The 19,938-nt window shown below is 43.6% G+C and overlaps 1 protein-coding gene across 3 annotated transcripts in view; it reads right to left on the bottom strand.

Moving 5' to 3' along the window:
* LOC116843640 (Down syndrome cell adhesion molecule-like protein Dscam2) overlaps window positions 1-19,938 on the bottom strand; it is a 313,414-nt gene that overhangs the window by 187,076 nt on the left and 106,400 nt on the right. For all 3 annotated transcript variants that reach the window (XM_032814198.1, XM_032814200.1, XM_032814201.1), the window contains one exon: window positions 16,139-16,231. In XM_032814198.1, coding sequence (XP_032670089.1) covers window positions 16,139-16,196 — 58 coding nt within the window. In that variant the 5' untranslated portion in view covers window positions 16,197-16,231. The remainder of the gene's footprint in view (window positions 1-16,138; window positions 16,232-19,938) is intronic.

Below are 19,938 nucleotides of genomic sequence, written 5' to 3'. Positions count from 1 at the left end.
TCTACCGCGTTGATACCGGCGCGTACCGTGTTTCTGGCATGCTCGAGAGGGGTTGTCGAGCCCTCGCGAATTTGTTGATCTAACACTCGGCTCGGCTAGAGAGTCTGGCGCGACCTGTGTGCAAATGCAGGTGCACGTCCACGTCGACGAGAGAGAAATGCAATGAATGCAACGCTCCCCCTTTATGCTCCCAAAGGAATAGAATATTATTGCTCCCTCCCTCCCCATTCTCTCGTATTTTGGAGTGTTAATTACTCTCATTATAATTATTTATTGACAATCTGCAGTGGAACTTAATTGGCAGATCCGTAGAAACACTAAAAGAAGAAATATTTAAAAAATACAAAATATTTATTCAGCACGCACTGATTTACTTAAACGCAAATTCTTTTATTTACATTATGTTATTTATTTAAATTATGTTATATATTTTCTTATTTGAAAAATATTTCATATTTATACAATATGTGTTATTAATACCTACCGAATAAATATTTTTATTTTTTAGGTATTTTTTTCTCTCAGTGCAACGGTCTTACAGCCGATGTAACGATGTAGAGTCAGGATCGTTTAATTTTTATATACAGGCTGTCTTAGATTAATGAATTAATTAATTAATAATTAAATTAATATCTCAAGATTTATTGCAAACATCGCAAAACAACATTTTATGTTTATCTCAATCTGTTTTATATAACCACACAAGCGTTGCAGAGACGAATCTGGGACATCCTGTATAAGGGGATACACGATACTTCATCATCGGCGAAAATTGTGTATCCACAGACTTGATTTAGAAACTCTCCATCACTTTCTGCATCGCGAACTTTCTATCCGCGTAGTACAGGTAGCAAGCGCGAATTAATCACGGTCAGCGCTAATCGATATTGATGCTATTGGTAAAAATGACACGCATTTGATAGAGATAAAGGAGCAAAGTTGCGATTGAAGGTACGATCACTTGAGAGCGCTTTTCGCCGCGTTACAGAAATATAAATCGTGATTAATTCGAGAGAGTTAAAGCGCTGAAATTCATTATGGGAATGCAATATATCATCGTTGCGAACTTTTCGCAATGACGCGACATCACCGCGTGTTTATCAAGCAAAACTGACAAAATTAATATTATATATAAACGCGATGTATCATCGTTAAAACCGTCGGGCAGCCAACAACGTGCATTCCACGTTCTACGTGGAATACCGTGCATTCAACGGCATCTTTTATGCCATCACGAAGAAACAAGCGTACACTCAGTCGGTCGCATACACCACGAATGACGAGATTATTCCTGAATAATGTACTTATGACAAGGTAAAAATACCAATTCCTGAACATGTCATAACACTGCTACCTAACTCTAGATATTTTTAATCTTTTTAAACATGAATATTTAACCTTCAGAGTAAAATATATAGGATAAACTTGGATAAGATGTACGCCATACGTTTTTAAAATACTTAAAAAAAAAATACATTTCTTATTGTTATTTCTTAATAGCATTTGGCAATTACTTAACTGAAGCTTACAGTACATAATACCATCAGTGTTAAAAGGAAAATACTTCAGTGAAATTATTTATTACAAAAATATCACAACATGAGCATTGGTCATAAAGAATAGATGATCCATACATATTTTATGTTCAAGATTCTGTACTTATTATTTTATAAAATAATGAAAAAAAACATAATTTGATATATTCATTTTAGTATAAGATATTTAATACATTATTTGTGAAAAATATAATATACATAAATATAAAATAAAAACCTCTATTATAAAACTTAAATTCTAAATCCAATTTTTGATCAAAACATATTGCATATAAGATTTCATTACTGTAATATTGAAAGTAATTTTTGAAATATAATGACTTTCGTTTTATAAATGTTAGAATGATTGTGGGCCATCTTGCCCAAAATGTAAGTGAAAGATGGTTATAACAGTACTTATAAACAAATAGTGAAAGCAAAAATGCATGTTATATTACAACTTACATACCTACTTTATATATCTAACATTGATTGCGATAGCTTAACTGTAATTTATTTGACGTTACAGCAAGTTTTAGTGGGCACATGAGAAATTTTACAGGTAATCGAAAATAAAAATATAATATAATATTTATATTCTTGCTATTTCGAAAAATGTATGCATATACATTACGATAAATATCGATTATCTCTGTGACTGATTACACAAACGCAATGTTTTGGAATTATTAGAGAAATTATAGCCTATGGCCATAATACCCGAGTTTCCCTATGTATATATCCAATATATGTATATTCTCTATATAAAAAGTTAAAATTTTTCAATATTTAAAGATCAAAACAATAAAAATGTTCAGAGTTAGGTGTCAGTGTTATTAGTGTCAGTGTCTAGGCACTAGTACTTTTACGTTCCGATGATCACACATCGCTTTTCAACACGCTCGACGCTTATTTCCGCACGAGACTCACTTTCGACGGACAAAAGACGCGGAACGATGTCGATCTATGTTAATGGATTACTCAATGTAAAGAAATCGACATAAAAAATGGTTGCGCAATTAATTACGTACACCGATAATTTTCACGAACGTAGCGCTGTTGGCAGCGACGCGCTTTATGCATCTCTCTCTCCCTTTCTGTCTCTCTCTTGTTAACAGGCCGACGCTAGCGCCCGAGATTCGATATATTTCTGGTGTCATATTATTTATCTATTCCTCTGGTTTACCACCGTATTTATCTATTCCTCTGGTTTACCACCGTAATTCACGATTAATAAGTCCGTAAATCGTCCAATTCTATTATTAGTTGAGTAAATCGATATTATTTACAAATGATGAAAGTGTACGCCGACTTGACACGTTCATCAGTTACACATGTTGAGAATTGATAAAATTATTCACTAATAACGTCCTTATGATACTCTCGACAATCGCACGTCGCTATTTTCGGTACTCCCAACGCTCATTTCCGTGCAAGACTCGCTTTCGATAGACAAAAGACGCATGAAACGCGGACTGACGTCGATAGACAGTTAATTAATAGCAGTGCTGCCAATACAAAAGAAAGATGGCCGCGCCGAAAGTTCGCATCTACGCGCGTGACATGAAGTTGCCGCGCTTCTACAACGCTCTCTGCAGGCATAGTTTCGCGGCTCCCTTACCATTCGATAGATCGATAGTTAGTCGAAATTTTCGACTCGCCACATTTCTCATTACTGTTGATTAATTCAGCGGAAACATGTTTTTGGGCTAATTAATAGTAATGAGAAACGCGTAACTAGATGCTGCTAGCTGAAACTTTTAGTAAATATCGATCTACCGATAGTAAGGCGGGACTGAAAGTGTACGAACCCGTTTACTTAATACTTTGCACAAAGCAGAACAAACGCGTTGCGATGCGGCAATAATCAAGCTGCGCTCGCATGCATTCGCATTCAGGAGCTAAGGTTTTCACGGAAATGCATTTTCAAAGAATTCTCGTGTAGAAAGAAACAGAATTATATGTATGTGGAAAAACAGATATTCCTGTATTCACAATATTAAGTTACAACATTCATTTGGTATAATTTAAGCAGGACTCATATACACAGCACGATGAAAATAATCACGTGACTGAAAACTGAATTATGAAATGCTAAGTTGTGAATCAAGGTCAGACATTCTCCCAGGAATATGTTTTTTAGAACATTGTCGCGCGAAAATATTTTGCATACACGATGTCGAGGAGAAAATATGAGTGGCAACGTTGCTGCGAAGTAGATAATTTTGATATTAAACGACACGACATGTTTATCAACCATCAGACGCACGTGTCGCGCATGCGATACGTTTACCCACGTTTTACGCGAGAAGAAACGTGCAAGCACGTGTCACGTGCAAACGTAGCTCGCGTCGCCGTTGCCATTTCCTGCGGATATTGCGCCTACGTTTATTTAGTAAATTCGATAAAAGACCATTCCGCACCTCAATTTGCAATTTATACATGTGTGGTCGTAAGTTTCCCATCGTTCCTCGCCGCTAATCGGCGGATTAGGCGGATTTGTCGGTGAAATATACATACATATCTCGCGTTATATTTTGCATGCGCACATTGCACATATTTCGTTCTATCCGTAGCACACTATAATGTATATTCGAAGCTTCGTATTATTGCTGCAATCAAAGTAATTTAATTGGGGAGCACTTTGTTATTTTGGCGAGAATTTACATGATCGAATGAGAATTAACGGTCTGATAGAAAACGAAGTTATAATGATTATTGTATTTGCCAATTGATTATCGCAATATAATTAACCCCGATATAAATAATATATTCTCCAGAGAGAGGCAAAAAGAAGAAAGAAGGAGAGAGAGAGAGAGAGAGAGGTCAAATAAAAACGACAATAAAAACGTGTCGTGTTCCCTCTCGCGTTCGTTGAAATTCTATCGTGCAGGGCTTTATATTTGCTCTTCTTTTTTCCGCGATAACATAATCCCAAGTTTGTCTTCCGTACTTCGTCAGGCTCAGGGTTAATTGAGTGCGCGGGAGACGGCGAATACGCAGGCCCCATGATCGATCCTATGAGGATCTATTTGCCCGATTATCGGCGGAAAAATCGACCAACTAGCTGTGTGACTCGTTCAATTTACCGAAATAATTAATACTGTGCCTGATAGGCGAGAGGGAGGAGGGGACAAAGAGAGCCGAGGACTCAACCGGGGATTAATACCGGCGCGCAGCATCCTGCTTGTAAGGCGCCGCGCACCGCCGGACGTACGAGAACAGGAGTCTCGCGGGCCGAGGAATCGCTGAATAATGCAATGGTCCGACGTCAAAGCAGGAGAGAGGTAGATCGATAGTATAAAAATAAGGCACACGTCGACTCTCGACCCGATGAGAACGGCGTGAGTGGAAGGCTTGGGGGAGGGAGCGGGCGGCGGGAGTGGCGAGACGAGGGTTCAATACTCCGGGGCGAAAATTTCATCAGCGAGCCCCGAATGGCAAGAGGAGGGGGTAGTTAAATTCCGACGCGATCGGCTAATTTGAATTCTTTTATAAAAGTTCTCCTGCCCCTCTCGACCGGGCGGGGATAAAGCGGGATAATCCGTCCGTTATCGCGAGAAATCGTCGAATAACGGATCGCGAGTGCGGCTCGAATCGATCGCGCGCGCGGCGCGGAGAATACGTGATGCGCCAGGACGCGTATCCCGAGGACGCACGTCCAAATTAATGCCGACTAGGAGCACTGAGAACGGATCTTCATTCTTGATGCAGCCGGCATTACGTATCAAAGGTTTGCGCGAACGAAAGGAAAATAGGCAATTTGTCCGGCGTGACCGGCGCGGCGATGAATTCTGCAAGCTGCGTGCTCCGTGCGAATAAACAGTGGCCGTGTGCAATTTGTAATAATAACAATCGGCATGAACGAGCGCGTAATTAATATTCCTCGACCCGGGAATATTAATCTTTTCTGTCTGTATGCATGGGTCCGTAAACATTATTAGTTTCGACACCGAAAACGGCGCATTGATATCGGCGAGTGCGCGTTTCCAGCCGGCAGCTGACGCTCTCGCGAGATTTATGCGCGCTTTCATTTTGCAACGTCAATTAGCATACTAGTAATTATCTAGATTAGTAGTAGTCATTTTTATTTATATGACACGGCAAATTATAAATAAACGGCCGACTACTTGAATAAATTCCCGTTCGAATTCTGACGCACAAAAATGGGCACGTCGATATCCGCTGTAAATAATTTCTCACGTCGGCTATCGTCCAAATATATTTTTTATGTTTATCTCTTTTATTCATCACGTCTACGGATATAAATAAAAACAGAATAACCTGCGGGGCCATATATAAGCGGCGAGTCCACCTGCGATGGAAAAACGGAAAAAAGAGAATACAACGTCCAAATGTCACCGCTCCTGATGACCTATAAACGTATATTCTTTCCTTTACGATTTCGTACGTACACGTGTCACGATCCCTTCGTATATTAAGCATCGAAATATCTATGTAACACAAAAATCCCGCGACTTATATTCGATACGAGAGACCGTCTCGCACATCGTACACACGAAAAGTACATACTGCATTCAAGTAAATGTTACTTGCTTCAAGTATTTTGTAAGTTTATCCGTGAATTTATCATAAGTTTGCCATGAAAGGATTTTCTCAAGTCAGAGTTAGGACACCGTCCGTCCATTGGTAGAGAGGAAGCGAGCGAGTGAGTGAAAGAGAAGCTGCTTCTCGTCATTCGTCTTAAAACTTCTCTCTCACTCATCTCACTCCTAAAAATGGCGACTAGAATGCGAACCAATCAGAAATCATCATGCTTTGTCTTAACTCTTACTAGAAAAACTCTAGTCACAAGCGTGAAATTTACTTAAACTGCATTCACCAAGTTCATCATTTCGACTAAGAATATTAGATTAAAAGAAAAATTCTGTTTTCTTACTGCGTAGAAGCGAGCCAGTCTCTTCTTCGATAATGTTTTTATCGTGCAAAGAGAATAAGTTCTTGTTTCGAGCACATGATAATATATAAGCTTGTCTAAAATTTACAACAAGTATATTTTAAGTCAAGAAAATCATGAAGTATTCCTTGAGGGCAAGTTGAAGACAAGCATTGCTTGAAAGAAGGAAAGTAAATAGTCGCTTTTCTCGGCAGTAGAATAATATTTTTCTGTATGCATGAAATCCCCATTTCTAAGCAACAACGGACAGGATAATAACTTCGAAAACGACACTCTCTTTCGATCGAACGTCGTCCGCGAAATTCCATCTAATTCCGGGCTCGTCGGGCTCTCGTCGGGAAATTTTAATTTAATTCCCACCGCGTGTCGGGCATCGACACGTCTCGCCATTGTAAGGACAGACATCTCCGTCCGGTAATTGACGTCGCAAAGAAAAGGCAATCGGCGACAGAAGCGAACGACGACACGATCGCCGCGAGTTGGTAAACTCTCGCGGACAGATACAGGCCCGAATTGGCCGCATTGACGTCCCTCTTGCGAATGGAAATCCCTGCAGACGTCGCGTAGAGTGTCGCAATTACGAACTCGCGGATACAATATCTCCTCATTCACCCCGTCGCCGTCAGCCAGGCGACCTCCGGCGCGCGCGCACCTCGCACCCTTTTTCTTTTCCACCCGACTCGCTTTCCCAACCCGGCTGCCCACCACCCCCCGTGCCCCTGCCATCGACTAAAGTCGTGTACCACGGGGGAGAACCGCGATAATCTTGAAATCAATAAAGTGTCACCACGGATTTCTCCCGGCGAACGTAGTGCGCAAGTCCCGCGTCATCCTAATTTGCGACGCCTCCGCCGCCGCATTATAGATGAAGCCGCAAGCTCCACTCCACGGAGGCGCCGCGAAATCGGCGATAACCCCTTTAACCCCGGTGAGTGCGCGTTAGCTCGCACGCGGCACGTCGCCTTACATGAAAATACGTAACGTAATAATTTTTGCTTCTTCATTATTACGTTTTTGTAGAGACCGCTTCTTCGTTCAAGCTGCACCAACCTCTTTCGCGACGTTAAGCCGCAAAAATCTATCTCCCACGCTCGAATATAAATCGAGAATGAGCGGACGGTGTGATCGCATAAAATAAGACAAATCCTGCCGTCCGTCTAACGTCACGTACATATCTCTCAGCATGTATCTCCATTATGTATCTCAGCATGTATCTCTCCGCCTGAATCGCCCTACGAGGATATAAAAAGCATACTTATCGAGATGTATCGCGGTGATATGTATCGGAGCTGGTCGGGATTTACGAGCCTGCCAACGGAATAAAAACGTAAGTTCGACCCCGCCTCGCGTGTGATAACGAGGCACAAGGTGATATCCGTTTGATAACAGGCTCGAGACGCTGTTATATTCGTGAGTAAAGAGCCCTTGTGGGCTGCTCGGTGTTACGAAATAAGAGCAAGGGAACGATGGTAGCGCGACTCGAGGGGCAGCGACGGGTGAGGAAAGATAAAACCCGAGAGAGCGTTCCTCGCGGTGAGATTTCTCACGTGAACGTAGTCGCATATTTACGAGAAGGAAAATCGAGGCGCTCTGCTTGCCGCGATATTTATGGCGCACGGGCTTCGCTGTCAGATAGATTACCCTCCCCTCGCGACGGAAAACCGTCGATCTTGATCGCCTGTTGGCCGAACGGGAATCAACTGACTGTCTCAACGCCGCTCTCAAAATGTCATCGCTCTTTCCTCGTCCGCGCGCTTTCTGCGTCGCGTTCGCCTATTTCTACGCTTGCCGGGAATCCGTTGTACATACGAATACTGTTTCGTCTCCTTGGCGCAAGACAAATCTTCACTTTCACTCTTTCTTTTTCTTTGTCTCTTTTTTTTCGTGCTATAATTGGCTCTTTAAAACGTGTCGAGAGAATTTACTAAAGAAAGCCAAATAATTTGCAGCGTAGGAAAAGTGCAACGATAATTGAAATGTACATCACGATTGAGTTATAACTGAATAGCGGTGATAGCGGTTATAACTGAACTGAGAAGCAGCATTAATTAAAATAATATTCACTGAACAAAATGCATCGCCGCGTACGCGCCAACAGAACACTGGTATTTAATATTAATTAAATTTCGAGAAAATCGGGAAAAAAAGACGTATTAACGCGGCCAAGCTGGAAAATCGTTCGCTCGCTCGCGCTCGCCGTGCCATATTCAACGACCTAATTTATTTTCGCCAGCCCGCGAAAGATGTCAACGCGCGCGCGCGTTTAGTCAGCTACATTCGCGACTTCTCTTCCATAATTACGCGCGTGGTGCAACAATGCGTGAAATTAATATCCAAGCGAGATAATACGGGAGTAGATAATAGAGGGAGAGCTAGAAGCGCGCGACCATATGAAACGGATAATTTCGAGGACGAAAGTTAATATCGGCGTAAGAAGGAATTATCGATCAGTCAGGAGCGTCGAGAGCCTTTGACGAAGGAGTCCCACGGAGCCTTTTATATCCACAAGGAATCCCAATAAGTTTTTCGTCGAGGCTCCAATCCAATCGCGACTCCCTGATTCTATCTGGCTGCGTGGAAAGTGCCTTTTCCCCGCGAGACGGCTGTACGCGTCGGTTCTTTAAGCGCACAAGGTGTGCCACACATGTACGAACGCACGTGCGCCCACACATACACACACAGAGGCACGTACGTGCTGATAAATAAGTAACGTGGTGAATTCTCTCAAGCCGAAGGTTCAATGGACCGCCTCCACCACCACCAGTGGTAACTGCCCCTTCAATTCCGCCGTGAGATTAATAACGTTGAAAGCACGGATCCAGCCAGCCGGCCAGAAAAAGCCACTCGACTCGCTTTCACACCTCGAGCCCGCTGTTTCGAGTTGCAATTTTTTAGCGTACGGGAGATTATTTATAGGTGGATGTATGTTGGTGAGAGATTTAATAATTTCGATGGACGTACCAGTACGTAATTCTGTCGGCAGAATTTATCACATAAAGAGTCAAATAGCGCACGATAAGTAATGGCCGCCTGTCGAACTTCCGTTAAAGGAAAAATCGACTGCCGATTCATCAAAGCCGATATAGCTCGACAGGAGACCGCCACGTGTATTATTGAAACGCACGTTCGTCGCGAGTAAGTAGAAGAGATATTAATACGAATACTGAATAAACTGTCGAAAACATTTAACGTATCGATAAATCTTTTGTAATATCGGTGTCCGATCGCGCGCAGAACGCTCGAATTTCACGTTGCGTATTTGCGATATCGTACCCTGCGAAAACCCTGGATATCCCGTTTTACATCAGCGGACGTAAAAGGGATGTAACGAAAACACACGCCAAACGTAGCACGAAAATCAATTATTGTCGCAATCACATCGAGTCGTAAGTACGACTCAATTGGGAAAACGTGTGTTAATGAACACGACGCCGACGAGAGCCCGATATTTCAAGAGACAGCGACATACTTTACTTAACGAGATATTCTGAAGAGAGTTGTGTGAATAATGCATTGATACACGCACTCCACTTCATTCACTCTTTAGCTCGATAATGACTCGCAGAAAAGCACGCGACGCGAAAGAGTGCCAAAACAATCGCAAGAAGAGCAAAGTCATCCCCATCAACCGTTAAATAATGGTGTACGTTTGGTAGCCGAGCGATTACAACAATAAAACTTCTTGAAACTTTCGAACTAACATGTAAAGACTTATCTTTTGAGATTTAAATCCGAATGAATTAGCGAAGATTGACCGGAAATGAAATTAAAATTTCAACTCGGATATTTCGGAACTAAATCGTTGGTGAAGAAGATAATTGCATTATGCATATAGAGCTTTTATTCTTAGATAGTTTCAAAATGTCTCAGTAATAGCGGTGGCAAATAAATGTTTTGCGTATTTGAAAGACATGGCAGGAGAATTAGATTGGAGAATTAGATCTAAAAATATCCGAGGTAAAAAGCAATCGTGCTACCGCACTTTATGTTGATATTTCTGCCCCAGTTTACCAAAAGAAAAAAAATATAATCTACTTCATTGTTTTTTTCCTGGAACATATGAATAATTTTCATGTACATTAACGATCAAGAATTAAACTGCTATGTTTGCTAATTAATTTGCCGTGTGTCCGAATTAAAATCGACGGATTATGATCATTAAACGTAAATTGCCGGCCGCGCTAACGATGTTTGCGCACGCAACGCTTCAGCATTCAACGCCATAGGTGAATTAAATATCGATACTTCGAAAAAACTAGGTTATAATAATTTTCATCTTTCCGATTGGCTCGCTCGCGATAAGCGCAGATTCGCTTGTTCAGGTTCGAAAGTTATGCAGTAGATGCAGAATTCACTCTGACCATTATAAATTCATTAAAGCCCGGCAGAGCCGATTCGTCGGTGTTAAGACGCGAGCGATCCGGGATTTAAGCGCAGCCAGAGGCGGAGGGAAAGCTGGAATCTTCGACGCCTTTTACCTCGAACAATATCCCACGTCGATGGTGATGCCGGCCGAATCGTTATTGCTCGTTTGAGGATCGATCGGGCGCGCCTCACGGAACCGTTGTATGCTCGTCGCGAGGAATCCCAATAAGTCTCCCCGTCCACCCCCGTGGTATCGGCACTAACGGTGCCCCTCCCTCGGACGAAGTGCCTTCGGTAACCCAGAACAACCCAGAACGAGTGAAAGAAAAAGAAGAGGAGGGAAGAAAGGACGAAAAAGAAGAAAGGAAGAGGAAAAGGAAGCAGCGAGGACGAATCGACGTGAGTGGGTGTCGAATGCTGAAGCAGGACGTAAGGTTCTTTACGCGCGAGGATCAGGCCGTCCACGTATACGACGGCTGATAAATAAATAACGCGAGGGTGCAAAAGGAAGGGGTAGCTGCGAGCACGGTCAGAAGTTGGACGGCAGTAAAGGAAAGTAACGCCGGCGCCCGTGAAAGAGAATCAATTCGATTCGTACTCAACCTCCCCCATTCCTCTGCCGCCCCCTTTATCCCTCACCCTCGCGCAACCCAGTATCATTTCCTCACCTCGTCTCTCACACCTCCGACAAGTCTCAGGCCACCCACGATGGTCGTTTCTTTCCAACCCTCGTCGCCGACCTTCTCTCTGGGCCTCCGCGCCCTCCGCTTCACAGCGCAACAAGTGCGCCCCGACTCGCATCTTTAAGAAAGCGGTCGTCCTCCTCAACCTCCGCCTCGCGCCCACCGTCGTCTCCCGTCTTCCACCCCCGACTCAAGCCACCGCCGCCACCTAACACCACCGTTCCACGACACAACCTCCTCGTCTTTTTCCTTCGCGTCTCTCCCAGCCTTGCTCACCCCTTTTCTCATTCTCCGCGAGTCTCTCATCCCTCGACCGGCCCACAACTATCTTCCAAATCACTCCACACACTCTCTTTCTCACTCTACCTATTTCTCTCTCTCTCTTTCTCTCTCAGTTCTTCTTCTTTTGTGCTCGCCCCTCTTTCTCGCTCTTTCGACTATTCTTCTCTCGGAGATGGCTTGCGCCTCCGAACGACTGCCAACCACGCCACTCTCTTGGCTCGACGCTTCCTCCTCTGCTCGTCCTCCACCCCCTATCCTGCTGACGGTGTCGTCTCTTGTTCCGCGTATTCTCCTCGACAGTACATTTCACGTACACGTGCGGATGGTGGCACGCGGCTGGGTGAGCGGGCGGGTGAGGGTGGCGAAGACGACGCTGAAAGACAGACTTCGCGGCTCGACTAACACGAATCCGAGGCGCCGATTTGAGAACTTTCGCGGGCACTTCGCGGCTGCGAACCGGCACAATGCCGGGGCGGATGGAGAACGAAGTGACTATCCGCGCGATCGTTAAAAAGCGCCTGGCATAAGCAGGACAAAGTACGATCGCGTGAATTCATACGACTCTTTCTCCCACGACTTATACCCTGGTCTTAAAATTTTTCGAAATAGACCTGCTACTTATCGATGATTAAACCGTGGATACAAACATTATTTGCAATATATTTTCGCAACAGCTTCGTGAGGATGCATTAAAACGAAATAAAAAAAGAAGTCACGCGCGAATTCTATCAAGTTGCAAGATTGAAATAAGGGGACAAAAGTAGCACCACTTTTGGGGAGTTCTATTTGAATTCAGCCTCGAGATGTTTGATGCCGAGAACGCATAAACTCTCGAAAAGTTGTAAATCTTTTATGACTACTTTGGAACGAGAAGATTGCTCTTTCTCCGTAACTGCGTTTTCACGTGAATATTTTTACTTCGCTGTTCTCTCTCTCTCTCGTAATCGTAATCGTAATCGTTATTTCGAATTACGCAAACCGCGATACTTAAATCCGGGTTTAGTACGTCGCTTCTCGCAAAGAGCGCAGGATTTGGAAGCTGTCGATGGACGGAAAATTTAATGAATACCCGTTGCGTTACAGAATACCGTAACTACACGGACATCTGCGACCCTGTCGAACGAGCCGGCGCTGGATCGTCATTCGATGAAACACGCTGAATTTATTGGCGGTTTAATGCCGCCTGGGACGTTTATAGGGGCGCAATAAATAAACTCGAGCGCGCTATTACGAGTGACAGCAACGTTACTGGAGGCCAGAGTGCCGCACGCGGGAACATTACATCGGTGAGTGTGATGACGCAAAACCGCCAGCCCGACGTAGCCCACTGCTGAAATTTTTTCCCGATATAATATTAATATGTTATGTTTAATATGGAAAGATTAACGGACATTTCACCGAAGGCTATCCGAATCCTTGCCAACATATATATATATATATATATATATATATATATATATATATATATATATATATAAAACAAGCGCCCCCGTTCGATATATGAGATGAAATTTACACATGAATAATTACATATAAAATGAATAGAAATTCCTTATCAGCACAATAAAATTCCACTGTCGTTATACAAATCTATATATATATATAAAATAGAATATCTGCCTGTCTGTACCCGATAAACTTTTAAACTCTTTGATTAATGTGGACCAGATTTTGCACAGTTACTCTCTAAGACTCTGCCGAAAATATGTAGACTACCATAAAACCTGGATACCTCATCCTCTTTCCCTGATTTCATACGTTTCCTTGATACTTTGTGTAACTACCGGGCGAGTAGTTGAAGCTAGTGCAAAATAAATCACAACGCAATTTCATTCCTAAATATTAACTGCTCTCAAGCTGCAAGGCAGCCCGTCGGAGAATTGCCCGACTGTGTCAGGACTTAGCAGCGAGCCTAACGTGCAAGAGAACACGTTGACGTTGTCGTCCCCGATGTCGAAGACGAGCAACTTCTCGAGCGCGGCTCGACGTCACGATGATCGACGAAGTGCCCGAGTGGATGTGCCAGTTTAACGATCAGGAAATTCGACGAAAAGGAAAGTTATTAATGGCCAAAGTTGTAGAGAGGGCGAGGGCGTGCGAGCGAGCGAGCGAGCGAGCGGGAGAGCGTAACCCTCTCGATTACAAAGCGCGAGCGGGAAGTAACTGCAGGGCGGCGTAGGGTTACAAATTGCGCCCGAAAGTTGCCCGAACGGCGGGATAATGGATTCCGGAATAAACGAAACTGCCGGGGCCCATAATTTAAGCGGACGCCACGCCACGCGGCGCCCGCTTTCGTCACGCTCTTTCGACGCCGCGCGACGTCGAGCGGGCTGCGAAGTGGCAGGAAATCAATCGGACCCCGGGACACTTCGGGGCTCCGCAAACGAGAGGATTCGCAGCCGCCCGTTGACCACGCGCGCGTCGAAGGGAAGCTACGCGTCATGTATGCGGCAAGTAACGAACACGCCCGTGTAGCGCGCCCTGTAAAGCGAGCCGTTTCGTGGACGGTCACAAAAATCGAATAAAAAATTCGATCACCGTGTATGAACCGTTTGCGTGAAACGATACGCCCCGATCTGACCGTGGCTGTGTGTGCGTGTGTGTGCGTGCGCCCATGTAAGTGGTGCGCGAGTGTGCTTCGCGTTCGCGTATGAAACGTCAGCATACGTTTGAAATAATTAAGGTTAATAACGCGCATTTCTCGTTCTGAGAGGAAGTTAAGCTTTAATCTTGAGAAATGTAAGATTTCATGTGAATTTAATGCGAGATAACGGTGAAATTATTAAGCGACCTACAGCCACGGCTTTAGTTGCATGTCCTAATTAGTGACAGTATCATTTATTTTTCTCAATAGAGCAGTTAACACCACATTTATCCTAAACATGCTTTCTTACTCTAAATGTTATATGTCACTAGTTATAACAAGTTTCGAATAAAATTAAGAGTCAATGTAATTTTCATAATTAATTTTCATAATTAATTCATACATGTCATTAATCGACATTAGGACGTTTATTTTTGCCCCTAATGACAACCTAAATAAATATAACATAAAATGATATAAATACTTTTGTTTCCAAAAAAAACATGTGGTATTTGTAAATCTTATTTATTAGAGAATTAATAAATAACATTAATATTAACTCCTTCCAAAATTTATTGAATAGCAAATATGAATATTATATGAATTATCAGTCTATAAGTTGTCATGTTTAAGTCAATAATCAGTTAATAATACATTTATGATTCTGTCCCGATTTGTGATATTCAAACAATATGATTTATAATTTTTTATTAATAAATTTATATTTCTTTACGCGATGAGGTTAATTGGTCACTAATTGAGACACTTGCCTTAAACGATTCATCTGATACTCGATGACCAAATATTTCAGTATTCTTATGCGAAATAGCAAGCTATAGTTTTGTAAATTTGGATCTTGCCCTCGATCGTAAATAAATTTTTTATCTGCAGAATATGTTTACGGCTTCGCGGGCAAAATATTACCTAGGTTTAATAATAATAATGTCTCAAACAAACGCATGTCCAGGATTGCGTTATTCGTCCGTGTAAATAAACGAGCGTAACGCGCGTTTATTTACACGGCAAGAAAGGAGCTTTCCTGGATGTAATCGCAAATTAGTCGAATCTGGTTACGAAATGTAAAAGGCATGTTGCGAATGCGTGCATTTGAATTGTAGAACGCGCTCACTGGTAATAGGCTGGCACGTTTATTTCCGCGCAAAGACAGCATGGCTATAACGCAGATTACAGCTTACGCCGCGTGCAAGCGGCACGCTATTACATGACATTGTTAAATTCCGCGTATGATCTGAAATAACCGTGTCCTTTATTGTAGGAGAACTACGCAATTTTCGTCGCGGTGCTTTGTCATTACGACGGATTACGGCAGGCTCGTCATTTTTGCCGCCTTGTGTTTTTCAAGACGTGCGCCTCGTGGACGGCGATTTTGTTTAAGTCATTACCATCGTCGACCAATGACACGTCGATTATCATGAGCCAAAAAAGGTAATAAAATGTCCTGCCGTTGCGCAACATCCGCACAACTCGATACATCCCACGCTAATTGCAACCGCGAACACGTCCCGGTCTTTCACAAACGGCGAACGGACTCTCGTTTCGCGATCGGAGGATTCATTAAATCCGGCCATCGACGCGGCCGGGTAAGTCGGACGGTTTAAAGCCGAAGAAATTGATTTTTAAAGAGCGCGGGGCCGAATTACCATCGTAACGAGCGCGAGACGGGCCCGGATCATTTGCATGGACACGGCCCACGGGCTCTCGTCCTCCCCACACCCACACCAAGAGCACAACCCCTCGTGTTCTTACTTACCGCGAACAAGGATGAGGATGCTGAACAGCAGCGCGGTGCTGAACGGCCAACCGGCCATTCTGGTGTGCAGCGTTACGTCGATTCAGCTTCCTCCTGAAACAATACAAGCGTGGCCAATCAATCAACCCATCCGTCCCGCTATTCCAACTACGATCCCTCTGTCCCTTCCTCCCTCCCTCTCATCCCTCCTCTCACACTCTGCCTCTCACCCTTTACACCCCTCGTTCTCATAGCTCGGACCACCTCTCGTTCCACCTTTCCTCCCCAATCCCCGGTCCTTCTTGGCAGGCTGCCCGTTCTACGTCCAACTCACCCTGTACCAAACCCTTTCCCCGACCATCCAACCCCATCCCGCTTACACGCCAATCCCCTATGCCGTATCGACAATTTTTTTCCTCCCTCTCGAATCCGTGCCTGGGGGCTTGTCTGCTCAATGAAAAGTCCTCCCAGACGGTGCGCGTCGAGCGACGTACATAATCGTGAAACATGCGATGCGTGCCACCGGCTTGGCTATATATTTGGAATTCTCTCTCTCTCTCTCTCTCTCTCTCTCTCTCTCTCTTTCGCGTTTGCGCGCGCGTTTTTTGCCGTTCGACGCGAGCCGCGGAGGTCCTCGACCTCGCCGAGGTCCTTGAACAGCGCCGGATGACTCTAGGGGATTTGGCGTATTAACGGTCCGTTTAGTGTAAACGCGATGTATCCGACATGGCCACGTGCTGAACTTCAGTAGCATTTCGAGTGTATGGTCGAGAAATGTTTGCGGCGTTCTCATAACGCAAGGGTAATTAACACCGCATCGTACACTACCTTTAATGTCTATTTACAATCGCTTAATTTATCTATATCAAATAAACGTTCGAATTTATGTCTGGAAACTGATTTGTGTTTAAAATGTCTCTCTAGTGTCCGCCATCAGTTGAAAACAACTCACGACTTTCTACTGATGAAAATAGAATCTTTGTACTAAAAGTATTGCGTCGCGGGAACTTACAGAATCGTACGTTATTAAATAAGCGGTTCCGACCATCTCCGAAGAAAGAAAGAGAGAGAGAAAGAGAGAAAGAGAGAGAGAGAAAGAGAGAGAGAGAGAGAGAGAGAGAGAGAGAGAGAGAGAGATTCCGAGCACGCTGTAAGTGGCAGCTCGAGCAGATAAACGCGATATACGACATATCGATATCCCGTTAAGCGGAAGTACCGATCCGCGCTTGCGAAAGTGCGAGTTACACGACGGCAAGTTATTTGCTTTTGGTATCGAGCAACGTCCTTTCTGCGGAGGCAAAATGTCCGCGCTTTTTTACCTGTGTCCCTTCACAAACTTCATTCAAAGGGGCCGAATCTAGAGCGTTCGATTCGCTTCACGGCGCTGTTGCATCCCTGGCTCATCGCAGAGCCAAAGGGAGTCTTGCGCGCGCGCGCACACACACACACACACACATACACACACACAGCCCTTGTGCACTTCGTTGGTATGCACACACAAACGATTTAGAAGGGCGTGCTCCTTCTACCTGCGTTCATCTCCCGCTACTTCTTCACTGAATATTTTTCAAGCTTCCACTTGTGCGCGCCTTGAAGCGCATATAAAGAGCTACAAGAAATATACTTGCATCCCATTGAATGGAATGAAGAAATTTTAATTAAAAAGTAGTATTCTATCATCATCTACTTTCAATACACGTGTCTAATTTCGTAGGAATCACTTCTCCCGAAGCAGAAACGGAGAGGCAACTCTCAGTCACACGGAATATATCTTTCACGTCTGTCTAAATGGAAATTTTCCTTTTCGACACAAAAGCAAAAATTAACTCTAGAAGATATGGCCACTTTTTTTTATTTGGATCCTTTGCGCGCCCCTTTGTAGACCGGAATATGCCGGTCTAAATAGCTCGAACATCCCGGATTACCATCGCAAAGAGTTAATCTGTAATTTTAAAAAATCGCGAACGAGGGGAAAAGTTCAACGAAAACCTGCACGGGTACATACGTGTCGGCCGAAAGAGACAAGCGAGATTCCCGGAAGTTTCCTGTTGCGCGCAACAGCCCTTATTCGAGCGCCGATGAAACAGAACACCAGAAAGCAATTTTGCCGCGCTCACAATTAAGTTTACGGACGAGATCGAGTGTCCGACACACCATTTCCTCATGGCGGGACACGAGAACCGACAGGCGGCAAAACAGGCGCGCAAAAATCGATCAGCTAAAAGAGACTTAATAACACATGGCGGTTGACCTGGTTATTTTCAAGCAAGATGTCCAAGTTGTTGATGTTCGGAAATTGGGACGCTCTTAAATGGGAATGTTCGCAAGGACAGGTGCAAAAATTATATCGATCTTCAAGCACCAATGTCGAGTCCAACTGTGAGACAAATTAATATCATCAACCGGACTCGATTTCGTAATCATGATGAAAGCAATCTCAATAAAATATCCTCCACGGCAGGCCACTCTTCACATAGATGTGATAGAATTTTAACTTCGTAGCGCTCGGTTGTTCGTCTGACTAGTTGGATCGATTTTATACACTCGTTAGCATTCGTAGTGAGCTGCCAGTCATCGTTCATTTTGAGCTATTCGCTTTCGAGAGTTATCGCTTGTATCTCTTTCAGAGAAACGTAAAATGGTTTGTGCACTCTCTTAAAGTGAATTGATCAAGATATTTATGACTGAATCAGTAAAAGGAGCAATTCACCGATAATTAATAAATGTACACTGATTTTCAGTGAAAATATTCCCACTTTACTGCTTCGTTTTTCGCTAATTTCGACTAGTGAACGTAATTTTTCGCTAATTTCAACTAGTGAAAGTAAGCTTCCAATGCAAAATCTGTGATGAACAAATTCGTTGGAAGTTATACCAAGTCCAAGTTTTTACGTCAATAACGACAGAATTGATAGCTCCCATTACTTTGCGCGTAATCACATCGTTTGTCATGGAAGCCTGCTCGCGAAATACGTCAATAATGGAAGAAGTCGCTACTAGCACGTTTAGTATCACGGTTTATTTTGGGAATCCTCTGCGCAGACCATATTACATTTGTCTTCATGTAATTATGTAAACCAGATCTGATTTTATTATGTGCGAATATACAGAGTAAAATATCGTCGTCACACATATGTGACACGTTGGTAGCGAACATATTGAGTAAGATTGGGAATTTTCAGCAAAGATGAACTAGAAGAGAGAGATCGGTGCGTCTCACATGTGTGACGCGAAAGTATTGACTTGTCACTGAACCACCAGTTACAAGTATAGCATTTCAGTGAGGAATACATTATACTGTAGAGAAAATACATTATACTGTAAATCGATTATATTGTAGAGAATATGAAGTGAGAATTGCCGATTTCATTTACCGTGGCGGAGCAATAATGCAATTTCACTCGGATTCGCTATATCTATCTTCGTGGTCTATGATTAGTAGGAATTAAACGGGGACCATCTGACTCACGGAAAATCCCTTATGATTCTCCATTTCGCGAGACTTCTGACCACACGTGCATCATTTAACACAAGTACGCTTTCAGGGAATAGTCGGCGCTGTCGACTCGACGGCCACTCGTTCGCAACCTCGAATTACACATACCGCGTAAGCCCCCCAAGATTCTAAGCCGTCCTTAGAAATTTCACAATTCTGAGTTGCCTGCTACGGTTTCGCGGACGTTCTACGCGCAACCTGCGCCAAACTAATTAGCGCGTTACACGGTTTGCGTAAGCGAGTAATACGATATTAGATGTAACGTCGCGGAGCGACGTTCATGTTTAAATCACGGTAACATAGACCGAGGAGGGAGGGAATGGGG

The sequence above is a fragment of the Odontomachus brunneus genome, unplaced genomic scaffold (assembly GCF_010583005.1).
Source record: "Odontomachus brunneus isolate Ranch 3 - 2012 unplaced genomic scaffold, Obru_v1 Obru_scaffold_034, whole genome shotgun sequence".
Taxonomy (NCBI): domain Eukaryota; kingdom Metazoa; phylum Arthropoda; class Insecta; order Hymenoptera; family Formicidae; genus Odontomachus; species Odontomachus brunneus.
Note: the sequence above shows the minus strand (reverse complement) of the source record. Positions and strands in the feature narration are given on the sequence as shown.